The following is a 14,475-nucleotide window of genomic DNA, read 5'->3' as shown; positions in this document are numbered from 1 at the left end:
CCTATTGAGGCTTGAAGAAGGGAAGATAATCCAAGGATGAGGGTGACAGCATCAGTATCCCAAGAGAAGGTGGATAAACTTGAGTCGGTACCGAGGTGAAGTTCAGTGTGAGTGAAAGCAGAGACAGCTGGCTGGCTCATCCCTTCCTGTGTACCTGCCTGGGACTTGTCATCACAGCAGGGGAACCGAGAGCGCTACAGGGATTCAGAAGCAGCACTGGTCCTTTGGGTCTGGGAACATGAGGGAAGACTGTTGCTTGAAAGAACTGGATTGTGAACAGAGTTTTTAGGGAAAGGTAGAATTTATTTTTTTTAATTAAAAATGTATTTTGGGGCAGCCGGTTGGCTCTGTGGTTAGAGCGCAGTGCTCATAACACCAGCATCGCCAGTTAGATTCCCACATGGGCCAGTGAGCTGTGCCCTCCACAACTAGATTGAAAACAATGACTTGACTTGGAGCTGATGGGTCCTGGAAAAACACACTGTTCCCCAACATTCCCCAATAAATTTTTTTAAATTTATTTTTATCTTTTAACAACTTTATTGAGGTATCTTTGACATATAAAAACGGTTTAAGGTGTACAACTTGATATTTTTAGATATGTATACATTGTGAAAGATCACCACAATCAAGCTGAAACTGTATCCATCGATGACCTCTATCCTTTTGAGCGTAGTGAGAAGATTTAATTTAAGATGTATCCTCTTAGAAAATTTCAAGGATACAATACAGTGTTATTAAGTATTGTCACCAGTGGTACATTAGATCTCCAGAACTTACTCATTTCACACAACTGAACCTTCCTGCCCTTTGACTCTCTCCCCACTGCCCCTCCCCCCAGCCCCTGGCAACAGCCAGTCTACTCTTGGCTCCTATAAGCTCAACTTTTTTAGAGTCCTGGTATATAAGTGAGACCATGCAGTGTTTGTCCACAAAACACAGAATTTAAAGGGAGAAGATATTTGGAAGCCTTGTAAATGTGGACAGAGAACACCAAGAGTGGAATTGCAAATGTAGCCGTGTCTCCAAATGTCTTGGGAATGAGAGGATCTGTTTGAACAAAGTCGTGTGTGGGGAAGAGGCAGATGAAGTCAGGTGTGATACCTCAAAAAGGCATTTCCCTTCATCCTGGAGGCAAAGGGACCCACATTCATTCATGCATTTTTGGCTCAGTAGGGCTGCATATCCATTTGTCAGGGTAACCCATGGCCATTTTTGGTCTAATCAGTGACCTTTGCAGAATGTGAATATCAAGTTCTCAGGAGACAATGTTTGTTTTTGTTTTTCCATTCTAACTGCTCTCTAGACTTGTAACCTTGGGCAAGTCATTGAACCTCACAATCTTCCAGTGTTTCCACTTTAAGTCGGCAGCATAAACCCTTCCCCTGCTTCCCTTGGACATGTTGGGAACAAGAAAAAAAGCAACACGTGTAGAACAACTACCTGGCTTAGTGCTTGGCACATAGTAAACAATTCAGTGCATTGTTTTTATTTTAGTATTAAATACAGGGGATTTTTACCTTACACATGTCCCTATGTTTCTAGATGTTCCTTGTTTCTCAAATTGTTAAACAGATGTAATTAGTGCTATTTGCAATTACTGCTTTGAGAGTATAAACTACTAGAGCACGTTAGGCTTTTTTCCCTATCCAGGCTAACTTTGGCCAAGAGCGAATTAGGTCCACCTTTTAGATCATCAGTCTTGTTTGGGTCTTTACCCTCTTCCCGTTTCTCTTTCTTTCTTTTGTCCTTTATTTCCACTGGACTGTTGCCTCTGAACTGGTTTTCTCTCTTGCTTCTTTGCTCAAAAGTTGGGTAAGGGAAGGAAGGTGTTTCGTGAAGCAAAGCATTCATAGGTGTTTGTTGCCTCGTAGGGCGTTCCGAATGTATGTGGTTATATCACAAGAAGAAAAGGAATACAGCATCATAGTTGAGTAGAAACTAGGTTCATGTTACTAATAAAATAATAGATGACTCTCCATTATTTTGAACAGGATTCTAGCTAGGTTCTTCTGCAGGCTTCAGAATTAGCAAGTCTCACTCTAAGGTACGAAGAGATACGAATCTGGATTATACATAAGGAGAGTTGCTGGGCTGTCACCTCCTAAAAGGGAATTGCAGAAAACAATGGGTTACTACAGTGAGTTAATAGATCACTTGATGCATTTATCCTTGCACTTGATACCATATTTTCTACTTTAGGAACTTGGAGAAGGACTGGGCCTATTTGTTTATTTTTGGATACAATCTGGACCTTCCTTAACAAGAGCAAATGAGTTTGATGCAGCATCCAACTTGACATTTCTGCCATGTTCTAATAATCTTGACTTCTGTTCTATTAGGTTGGTGCAAAAGTAATTGGAGTTTTTGCAATTATTTTTAATATAATTTTTATTACTTTTGCACCAACCTAATACTTCACTGCAATCAATGCCCATGTTACCTATGGTCATAGCACGCCAGGCTCAGGCTTGGCGCACTGGAATGGAATCCCCCCAAAGACAGCGTAGGTGCCGGCCACGAGGTGGTGGGGATGCAGTGTCGGGCACTGGCTCGGCAGGGAGCAAACAGCGAGTGCTTGGCAAGGTGCGTCAAGGGCCCACGAGAACAGGTGTGTCACAGTGTGATGGTGGGGGCCCCTCTTGTGAGAGACTTCAAACCACTTCCTGACTGTAGCCATTAAACTTATTTCAGCTGATTTTGCAAAAGAATCATAGAGATCCTTTTTCTTTTTGTCTTATGAAAATTCCTAATGTTTACCTTAGTTAGCAGGAATTATTTTCTGTGTGGATACTTTAATTAAAAAGGTTATTCATAATTGCAAGTGAATATAGGGTTTGCTGATCCCTTTTGGCTTCCTAGGTTTGCTTTAGGGGCAGGACTTGTAGCAGATCGCCCCCTCCCATCTAGAGCCTCTCACTTCTGTGCTCGCGGCTCCTGCAGTCAGCATGTGGGATGGTGTTTGGACCCCACAGCACTAATGCTGGCTGGTTGTGGCACAAGAACACAGCTGCACACTTCTGTTCTCTTTCATCCCAGTTCTTCGTACAAAAAAAGAAAAAAAAAATCCTTTGTCATCTTTTCTCCTAATAAAATACACTCTAGTCAATTACCAACATTAAAACACACACACACACAACTCCCAACCTCGCTGTCCTCATGTCTTTGCATTATTTGTTAAATTTTAAAGTAGAACAAAAGTGCAGAATATAACTATTAAGTGTCATAACAGTTTAAGTGTTGTAACAGTGACAACCACTCCACGTTTATCTTAATGGACATGACATCATGTTAGGAAGAATTTGGGCATCCTGACATTGGAACTAGATCTAGAAGGTGGAGGTTCAGGCTGGTGTGCGATGATAAGGAATTTGCAGTGGTCCAGACGGTAGAGGGGTGTTGTGTCATGACCTCATCTCCTCAGCCCTGCACCTGGGCTAACACTGCCCATGGCCACATCTCCCCCTGCAGTGAGGACAGTGAGAACTCTGCAACTTCCATCCCTCTTCCTTTTGAGTGTAACTCGAACACATCGTTTTGGAGTGCTGCAGGAGTGGGATTATCTCTGCTCCACTTTTTCACCATGTCTGTCTAGATGCTGTCTCATAAACTTGTTTTCAAAGACTATGGAACATTTTGAGGAGCCATGCCCTCTGTGAATATCAGCCATTAAGGCATGTCTTCAAAGCACAGGCTGCCTCTCCAGATGCTGGAACTCTCGGGATGGATGATGCCTAGTGGAACCTTTACCTTCTAGGTCACTGATTCAAACTCAGTTGCCCAGTTGATCTAGGCCTCGCTGTCTGCCCATCCTTGGGAGTGGAGCCAAGTGAATTGAGCACCAATGAGCGCTCAGATCTCTGCCCTCATTTGCAGCATCGTAGAGTAGACCAAGCTGTGACTTAAAGGCCCCCATGATTTTTTGATGGTTGTTACTTCCTGCATATTAAAATTTTAATAGGGGAAGTTTTGTTTTTGTCTTGTTTTTTTAACTTATGACACTAGTAATGTGACCTGATATTCTGCTCCAGTACTTTCTTTGTGTAGCTAACATTTATTTACACAATCACTAGAATCGGAATCTTTCCTTGAGCATCTAACATTTTCACAATCACTGGAATCCCTCTATGAAATTAGCTCACTTCCTTTTTCCCTTGTTAACCAAACGCTCCATTTGTAAATATCATATACATATGATAGTCGTATAAATATATATTTGCATTCTTGTTGGAGAACTCGCTGCCTTGGCATGTTGTTGATTCTGAGCGAATAGTCCTTTCAGCAACTATAATGTCTTTCTTTTAAGTGACCCACAAACCTTTCCATCCTGTGCTGGAGTGATTTCTTTGTCCTAAGCAAGGAGGTGACGGAGTTTCCCCGACATACTTGGTCCGGGTCCCACTACAGAGTGGTTGTTCTGTTGTGTTAAGTAAGGAGGACTCATGTTACGGTGGTTGTTAGTTGCTGGTATTGCACCAAGATAGAAGATTAGTTCAGGGGGGAAAGGCTCTCCACAGGGACTTAAGGTGTATGCAGAGGTTGAGAAATAAAGGAGAGAACATGACTCCTTTCCTACTGAGTTTCTCATGCTGCCTTTTATTGCTAGCTTTTCCTCCCACCCCCATATGCACAGTGACTGTTGATTAGCCTGTGAAATTATCTGAGAAACAGGTTTGATCTTGAGGGGTGGAGAGAGTCTAGGAAAAGAAATTACAGGAAGGGTGGCTGACTCAGCTGCCTTTGAAGCTGGAAGTGGTACAGCTTCTCAGGCAGACAGGAAATAGCCAACTCTTCCCAACCGGCCAATAGCACACACTGTCTTCATTCTTAGGGTGTTTGGGACCTCACACTCAAATGAGGAGATTCACTCTGAACTGTTGTAAATTATTTGTAGGAAGAAACACGTGTTCGAAGTTTGCAGCTAGTTTAAAATAGTTTCAGATAGAAGAACGCATGGATGTATTTTGTTTTCATGTCCCACTTCCTTTTCAGAAAATCAAAATGAGATTGATCTTTAAGAACAGCTAATTAGTAATGTCCTTGCATCTAAGCTAAATTCTAAAATTGTTTTGGGCAACTGATTGCAAGCTTTGTTTATATAAATTTCTGTCCAATGGCATCTTTGGGGAACCTCAGAATACAAGTAAGAGTCTAAGATGGGTTGGCAGACTTCTCCTGTAAAGGGTCAGATCGGAAATACTTTATATTCTGTGGGCCAAACAGTCTCTGTTGCAAGTACTTAACTCTGCTTTGTGACACGAAAGCAGCCATAGACAGTATGTAAGCAAATGAACTTGACTATGTTCAAATAAAACTTTATTTGTGGACACTGAAATTTGAATTCCATATAATTTTCACATGTCACAAAATATTCTTCTTCCTGTTAATTATGTTCCCAACTTTTAAATAAGTAAAATCCATTCTTATCTCATGAGCTTAACAAAAACAGGTGATGGTTTGGATTTGAGCCACGGACTCTGTAGTTTGCCGACCATGACCTAAAAGTGCTGCCAGTCAGAGTTTTGGAAAGCCACTGCGTGTCGGTGCCATCTCAGACCTCTTCACAAAGTACGTTGTATAAAAAGTTATGTGAAGGTTTTCTCCTTCTCCTGGCTTGCTTTATGTATGTGTGCATGTTTACGCAAACCGTATTTTATGTAAACTTGTTAATGTTTCTTAAAACATGGTAAACATGTTTTTGAACATCAGCTACCTTGAAAAACATGCTAAATATAGGGATTCCTAGCCCCTAAAATATAAACACCTGCTATGATCTTGAGATATAAATAGCTCAAAAGTTGTAAACATACTTATGTAAAACATTGTTTGTAAATAACAGATGGTATTTATTTACTAAGAATATAAAGGCACTGATGAGAATAAAGTAATCTTGAACCAATAGAATAGACCAAAGATGTCCAGGTCTCCAGTTAGCATAAAAGCCTGGCCTGCCAAATAGCAACCAAGCACCAATCTCCCAGACTCCCTGAGTGCTGCATACTGAGTACTGCGCTGGCTATGGCCCATGGAGTGGTGACCATAAGGCGACGCTGACCCCTTGTGTAGGTAGGGGCAAAGATGACAGCCACAGCAGACAGGGAGACTAGACAGTTCACAGATGGAGGCACTGTGTGCCTTCCACCCCTTCTTCTGTTAGCTCACAGAGCCTTTTATTTTCGCTTATTGAAGGGAAATAAATGTGAGTATGTGCAACTGGGCTCTAAGTGCCTGGTTTTATCAGTCACCTCCACTCTATGACATCCTTGAACTGTGCCTTTACTGTAACCCGAGCTGTGCACTCACATACAGCACCACGTTATGCAGTGCCAGGCAATTGTCACATCTGTTATAAAGGAGGTGTTGGCTCAACTCAGCCCAGGACTGCCACCAAGAGTTAAGAGATCGCCGGAGACGGGATGGGACCTTTTAAGGTATTTACATTAGCAGTTGGTCTGGAACTTGAGTCAGAGTTGGTTTTGCTTCCTAAAAGCAAAACGTTGTCATTTATTGATATCCTTTCTCTTTGTGTGGGTCTCTGCTTCTGTGTCTCCCTTCCCTTCTCTCATAAACACACAAACACATGTCTGCATACCTTGTTAGTCTCAACCCAAATGATCTAAATTTATCTCCAAGCAGGATACCTTTTTTATATATGCATAAGTTTCAGGTGTGCAGCAGTATAATTCGACACCTGTGTACACTTCTAAGTGGTCACCCCCAAAAGTCTGGTTACCATCCATCACCATACAACTGGCCCTCTTCACACCAAACAGGATATCTTGAAGGACCTTTCTCCAGTTGTGACGGAGATAGTGTTACGAAAATAAGAAAAGCGCATTCTTACTTCTTAGTTGTATTGGAACAGATCTCCGATGGTCAGTGAGTCTGAGTTGAAAGACATTCATCTGGTTTGGATGAACATAACAGGTGAAAACGGCTATTAGGTACACATGTAAGGGAAACACAGTGGACGTGCTCCGTGGACAGGTCTCCCATGCAGTTCCCAAAGGGGACCCATCAATCATTCCAAACTTTCCACTGACCGACAATGAACATGATAATAAGCATTGTTTGACTTTCTACAAATGATAGATACCAGAGATTTGTATTATAATGTTTGAACACATAGTCTTGCACACTAAGGATTTCTCTTCTTTTTTTGTGTCACAATTTAAAACCTAGATTACAGTGACTTACTTATATATCATGGAAATCAGAAAAGCAACACTCTTTAGTGGTTGATTTCATAGTGCTTTATAAGTTCTAATAAAATGTTTTAAAACTCTAGCCGAGACCTAAGTAGATTGGGTCGGGGGAGGGGCAGTTTGTCGCTCTGACTTTGCTCCCACATTCATGGTAAGGCTGGGGAATTATTGTGGAATAATTCATAATCGTTCATATCAAGCTGAATAATTCTTTGCCGCAGTATTGTTTCTCCATCACAAATATTTGAAGTTATTTCACCTGTTTGCATTCGTTTTGAGGAGATATTTGGAAGCCAGTTTGTACATCTTCATCTGGTCTTCTTCTCTCTTCTCTAGTTTGCCTAAAATTCCCCTCGTGTTTCCACCAGCTTCTCCACCTCTTCTGCCCTGTGCTTCCATCTCTGATCACCTTCGTTAGTGAGGCTCAGCCTGAAGTGCTCTGAGGTCCTGGGGTTCATGGTGTGACTGTGGAAGTCCACGGACTCCGTGCTGGGTCTGAAAAGTCTATTATGCACATAAATGACATGTTTTTCTTCAAATCAGCAAAATAATTTCTTCAAACCAGCAAGGATTCCAATAGCTAATTTGAAATGTATAATCCTTATATAGAGCCAGCTCAGTAAGCATTTGTTGCAAACTTGTTTAGTCCTATACTTTCTTTTGCTTAAGTACGTTTATGAGAACAGCTCATATAAGAATAGTTCTTTTTCTCTGTGTGTACCTTTTTTTATAAAGACACTTAATAGCATCCCTTTTACTGACATGAGGAGTTAATTGTATAGATTCTTTGAGACTTGGTTATTTACATTTTGAGTACCTGTTCTCCAAATATTTGGTAAAACGTGGTAAGTTATTTTAACAAAGATTTGTGACTGTGCAGTTGTTTTTACTTTTGTTTTTCTTCACTTGCTCTATTTTAATATTAAATGCGTGTAACCTTTCTCCTCTTCCCCACCCCACCGTGTCTTTCTCGGTACCATCTTTTCACTGCCATCTACACTCCCTCTGTCAGCCTTTCCAGGTAGCAGATCTTTGTAGATCCCTCTATTACTCTGGGAACGCTGATAGTCACACTTAAAATATGTAGCAGTTCCCTCTTCTACATGAAAAAGCTGTAAAACCTCATGTGAAATAGTTAAGGGCACATATATAGTAGGAGAGGAGAGGCTTTGGCTCCTGCAGGCACTTGCAAAGGGGACTATTTTTCTTATATGATTATAAATGAAATCTTCACTCTGCCCACTTTTACACCTACGCATGTACTGAGCGTCTCCAAGGAGACAAGGAAACCCTGAGTCCAGTGACGGTACATCCTCCTGCGAGATAGCAGGCTGGAGCCTCAGGCAACTCTCCCAGGCGACCTGGCTTCCAGATGCCCCTCTCAGACAGCCTGTTTTCTCGAGGCTCTTCTCGAACATGTCTCTCCCTTCCCAGATGAAATAGCCTGTGTGTTGCGTCAGAAGGGCTGGTGTGGTGAGTTTAGTAGGCAGAAGGCCTCCCGGCGACAAGAGGGGTGGGTGCAGTAGGAGGTGGGGTAGAAGAGTTCCATCTTTCCCAAAGCCTTTTCTTTGTTACCCATTTATTTATCTGTCCTTCTGTTTCATTGCCTCCCTTTGTGCCACTTAAATACAAAAGCACCACTCCACTCAGCCTTACAAAGTGTCATAAAAATATTCTTTGTTACAAGAGTGTAGTTATGAGCTTAATTTAGTGAGATTGTCCTTTTAGGAGAAGTACTACTCTTGCTGATTCAGCAATTTATGTGTCCACTTATGGACCACAATCCTCTGACCACTCTGTTTTCCCCTCTCCTGAGCTCAGTGCACAGGAACCGCGTGCCATGTTCCCTTTCCCCCACTCCACGGTGTCACTAAGTTTTCGTGAAACGATACACAGTATTTTCTTATCTAAATGAAGTCTCTGCTCCACTCTGAGCAGTATGTTACCATTGTATGTCCATTACGCACATTGTCTAAAACTGTAGAGCCAGATCCTTTTGCTAACGTTGGCCACATCTATGTGTGCATCTTTTTCGAGGCCCAAATAATTAGTTACCGTATAGAAATCCTTATTGGTGTAATCACCAAGAAATCTCATTTCTCTCTAACCTCTAGGCACATTATTTAGTGAGCATTCTTGGGTTTTCTTCCATGTGTGCATTCGTGGTTCTCAGCTGTATTGACTCAAATAACCTAACTTCTGTGATTTTCTAGCACAAGTGTGCAAACTTCAGGTTTCTGCTCCTGACCCTGTGCTCCCTGTGGAAAGGCGTGGCTAGCTATTATTCCTATTCAGTGCTTTGACAGTGAATGTCCCCTGAGGGTTTATTGATGGCATATTTCTTTTCTATTTTATTTGAACTCTTCAAAAAGATTGGTCTTAATGTACAGAACAGGGAATATAGTCAATAATATTGTAATAACCTCATATGGTGACAGATGGTGACTAGACGCAGTGTGATCACATCGTAAGGTACATAAATGCAGCATCACTATGTTGCACACCTGAAATTAACGTAATACTGTGTGTCAACTATACTTTATTTAAAACAAAAAAGACTGGTCAGTCATACCTCTGGCACTTCGAGGACTCTCCTGTTTTCCTTTTGCTTTATCTCCAATTCATATCACTTCTCCAATTACTGCCTTTAAATAAAGCCGTCTATGACATAAGCTTGAAAGATGCATCTGTAGTAGGCAGAACCAGTGCTGTCCATAGGTACCCAACGTACTTGTAGAGGTCCAGTTCACACAGTTTTCTCTTACATAGCTCACTGAGGTTGTCCTCGGTACACCTCGTCTATTTGGGTCTTCCTTCCCAAATGACTACATCCATAGTTTGGTGCGTCACTTAACTCTCCCTCTTTATTTGGACTTAGATGAGGTAAAAGCGTTACTTTGAACATGTGTTCCCAAGTTCCCCCAAGAAGAATTGGAGGAGGGTGATGGAGCCTCTGAAAAGAGCCCTTTATTGTCTTCTATGTCTCTGTGTTTGCCCAGATCCTTCCTGGCTTCTCACTGCCATCCTTCCTCAAAGTCCTAATCATTCGTGCTCCAAGTTTTATGTCAGACTTTTTGTAGGAATAAAATGCCTGCTTAGATGGGTTGCTATGCCTAAAGAACCCACTAAATCTAAGAAAATGTAAACAAATTCTGGAAAGTTTTCCAACTTAGACTGGCGGAAAGTTTGGTTTGCTGTTTCATTTGCCTGGAAATGGGAAAGTCAGGATCCCATTCTAAAGTGCACTTTTTGGAGTCCTTTTGTGAAAGAGGCCCCCGAACCTGTGTAGTCACAGAAATGTTTTTCTTCCACTTTTCCTTGCAGGCACTTCAAGTGGCGAGACAGCTTCTTCTTCAGCAACAACAACAGCAGCAAGTTAGCGGATTAAAATCTCCCAAGAGGAATGACAAACAACCAGCCCTTCAGGTAAAAGTTCTTTTTAAAAAATGACATTGTACACTTTGGGATAGCTGATAAGCAATTCAGAAGTGGATTGTATTGAGAATTGAAAATCATGTAATAAAATCTTCTGCAAAAGGTACATTTTTAGTTTACCAGCGGAGTATGACATTTTAGGGAAAATGGCTGTTCAACCAAAAGTTTTGTTGTTGGGAGTGACAATTAGACCGTATAACAGGAAGATGAGTAGCTGCAGCTGTGTGTTGCTTAGTAGTCCGTGTTATCTTACCACTGAGAAAAAGTTTATAGTACTCGGAATATTACCTCATTCTCTATTGATGGGTCTAGAAATTCTGTCATGATGGGATACACATATGTGTTACTTCAGTGCAGTGGTTCCCAGATGGGGGAGAGTTTGCCCCTCCCCTCCCCTGGGGACAATGGGCAATGTCTGGAGACATTTGTTGGATGTTACAACTTGGGGGATCATGAGTGCTACTGACAGTCTGGTAGGTAGAGGCAAGGGATGCTGCTAAACATCCTATGTTGCATGGGGACGTCCCCCAAACAGCATTATTCAGCCCCAAAAGCCAGTAGTATCAAGAACTGCTATTGGGACTGAAGAGGACGTGGTGTTTTTCATATACCCAGTCATGAGTGTAATACACACTCTGCTCTTCAGTGGATGTTTTCAGTATACTTCTGAATCACTGATAAAAAATGACAAGTAATTTTTGTATAAAGATACTATGAAAGATTGTTTTAGTGACTTCTCATTGTAGGCACATGAGGATAGGGGTTAACAGAGTAGGAGGAGGAGTGAGGTCATAAAAATCTCATTTACATTATTTGTTGGACTAGAAAATTGTGATAGAAACTTCAGAGAAACTTGACTCAGGGTATTCACACTGACATCCAAGACAGGGCACTTGCAGGTAGGTACTGGGTAGCTTAGCTACTTTCCTCGCCAAGGGTGGGCAACCCAAAGTGGGAGGCTAAGATGAGTTTCTCACACTGGACATTTGGGGACAGAATCTAGAAACAGTTGCTGATGGGCATAACTTGGTGCTAGTTAATTTGATCACAAGGTTAATCCAGATTCTAGATTGTGTTGACCTCTCTCTGATCAGAGTGAACCGATACCCGTTCCCACCTTATCGGGCAAAGATCAAATTGACAGTGGGCAAGAAATTTCTAGTTTTTCTATATCTACTTGGGAAACCATCACTGTTGAGGCAGAGTTCAGTGCTGTAGCAACACTTTATTGGAACAGTTGAGTGACAATGCGCATTGTTTACTAACACTTCCAAAAGCACGTACTTGGTAACCCATCACCAATCCATATGCCTTTCAATGTGTGTGAATGCTGGGGACATTTTTAATGAGGTACAGTGCCAGTGAGGTCCCATGTCAGGTGCTATAAGAAGTGCTTTGTTGTGTAGATGTCTTAAGAACAGCTCTGGAGGATGAAATATGACTGTGTTGACCTTTCAGCTGTGAGCTTATTTGTCAGGATTCAAATAAGTTGAAAGGATCAAACTGAACAGTTTCCGCAGTCAGACTGGGAATTGTGTTTCAGAGGTCAGCAGTGGAGGCCACATTGCAGATTCCAGAACATAGCCAATTGTTGGTACATATTAAAGTGCTGGGGCATCTCCTGCAGACAGAGACACAATTAAAATTCTAATTTATTAATGTATACAGGGAGCGAGCCTAGCCTGTCACTCAGTGATTCAAATGACTGTCCATTCTTTTTGCTTCCCTCCTGGAGCTCACACAGTCTTAAAAATACTGAGTCCTCTTGAATTTATCAGGCCTCAAGTGCATTGGAAAAATGACAATATATTATTGGAGGCTGGAAATCTTACACTTAGTAGAGCTTTGGCTAGAGATAAAGAAACAGTACACACATACACAATCTGTCTGATACACTGCTCTTCAGTATTGAATATCATTTGTTATTTTTTTATACTAGGCTTATTTCCCCTCATACTTGTTTTTTAAAACCATATGGCATTTTTAGGTAACTTCTTTTCTAAGGTGAATGAAGTTCCTTTAGGGCTAAATATATGAAGTAAAGTTTCAGGGGATTTCCTTCTGAGGGCTCTTTATCTTCTTGCCCGTTGTGAGGTTTTTAGCCACCAGAAGAGTATAATACAGAGAGCTTCATTTTTCTTGGCAAGGACAGTGTCAAAACCACTCTAACACATTCTGCTGAGCACTTCAGTCTGTATAAAAAGTGTGGGATGAGGGGCCATCTTGAGTGCTGGTCTCACTAAAGAAGATGTTTTGAGTCCCTTCCTACCTTCCTCAGTGGGGGGGTTGACAAGCAGAGAATTTAGACCAGCTGTAAGAATTGATTGGGATGAAAAAGGAGAGTTGGCTGACTGTGTGTGTGTGTGTGTGTGTGTGTGTGTGTGTGTGTGTGTCAGTGCATACGCACAAACATGCATTATAGACTACATCTCCTCAGCTGCCTGGTAGGGTCATGCAAATTCACTAACTTTTATTATGTTGGCTGGCCTTCCCTAAACAGAGAAATTACTAACCTAGGTCACATGGTATATTACCTCATTATAAAAATACGTGTGTAGTCTCAGTGATTCATGGAAGGTATAACCTTCACATTTAAATATGTCTTTCCATACCATGTCTTCACTGGGGCATCTCGGCTAGAATGGCTCTAAAATGAAAGGAAAATCCTATAGTAAATCTGAAGTGTTCTTTTCTGATCTTCTTACCCTTCATAACTATACTGAGAGACCCATTTTAGCAAATTTCAGATCCTGCACATAGAGGAAGGCTTGACAGGGAAGAAGGATTTCATCTGCCGATAGCTTGAGGAAAAAAATGAATCCCAAATCCCCACATACACTGTGACTCATATTTTAAGCATATCTCACACTTCCCTGCTTTATGTTTGGCAGCGCTCTCCAGTTTCACAGGCTGATGATACAAACAAAAGAAAATGGAAAGTTAGAGGAGGTTATAAGTGATTACTCAATAGAGATCACAAAATGTAGTCAAATATCACCAATTTGAACTGATTTCACGGAGAGTGAAGAAGAGAGAAATAACATTTTTTGCAGATACATATATTAAACTAAATCTGAACTGGCCAGATTCTTGGGTGGTGATGTGGTTTATATAAAGGATTAATTGGGTATAGCTATCGCTTCTGAAGTTCTTGAAAACTATTCTACTTAGTAACCTAAATATCCCCTTATTTAGTCTATTAATTTGCTTTGCCAATTTTTTATGAATGATACAAATGAAAATTGGCCTCATCGTACATTCAGGATCAGAATGATCTGAACTAATGAGATGCGACTGGAACATTTCTGGCGACGCCACTGCATGCTGGGTCCGGAGACGTGAAACTGGAGGACACAACCTGCCTTCAGAGTGCTTAGAATTGTAAAGAATTAACAGCGTTTGCTGCAAAAAGGAAATTATATTTCAGTAAAAATAGTAGGCTTAATTTTATAAATATTTATATATTTCTGAAGATTGCTTAAACAAGTGAAATAAATGCTTAACGGTGCAGGTGTGCTCATAACCTCAAAAATGTGAAACTTTACTGGAGGAGGATTAATTTGTGAGTAGATGAGCAATTTTATTGATCGAATTTTGGAACTTTGACCGCCGTTTCTGGGTAGTAATTCATTTTGGTTCTTTAAGCATTTTAGTTGTTGGCATGAGTACATAAACTGGAAGGAAATCAAATGACACATTTTCTCCTAAGAAAGTAAAAGTACATGTGTATTCTGGCAGCATTAAAGTTGGGAAGGAAAGTAAACCCTATGTGTTGCTTACAGTGGAAAGCTGACCACAAGTTCAGGCCATCTATAAAGAATTTGAACTTGAAACC

At 41.1% G+C, this 14,475-nt stretch overlaps 1 protein-coding gene across 15 annotated transcripts in view; it reads left to right on the top strand.

Moving 5' to 3' along the window:
- FOXP1 (forkhead box P1) overlaps positions 1–14,475 on the top strand; it is a 409,891-nt gene that overhangs the window by 255,207 nt on the left and 140,209 nt on the right. For all 15 annotated transcript variants that reach the window (XM_019746864.2, XM_019746863.2, XM_074313283.1 and 12 more), the window contains one exon: positions 10,530–10,631. In XM_019746864.2, coding sequence (XP_019602423.1) covers positions 10,530–10,631 — 102 coding nt within the window. The remainder of the gene's footprint in view (positions 1–10,529; positions 10,632–14,475) is intronic.

Source organism: Rhinolophus sinicus, linkage group LG10, assembly GCF_036562045.2.
Source record: "Rhinolophus sinicus isolate RSC01 linkage group LG10, ASM3656204v1, whole genome shotgun sequence".
Taxonomy (NCBI): Eukaryota; Metazoa; Chordata; class Mammalia; order Chiroptera; family Rhinolophidae; genus Rhinolophus; species Rhinolophus sinicus.
Note: the sequence above shows the minus strand (reverse complement) of the source record. Positions and strands in the feature narration are given on the sequence as shown.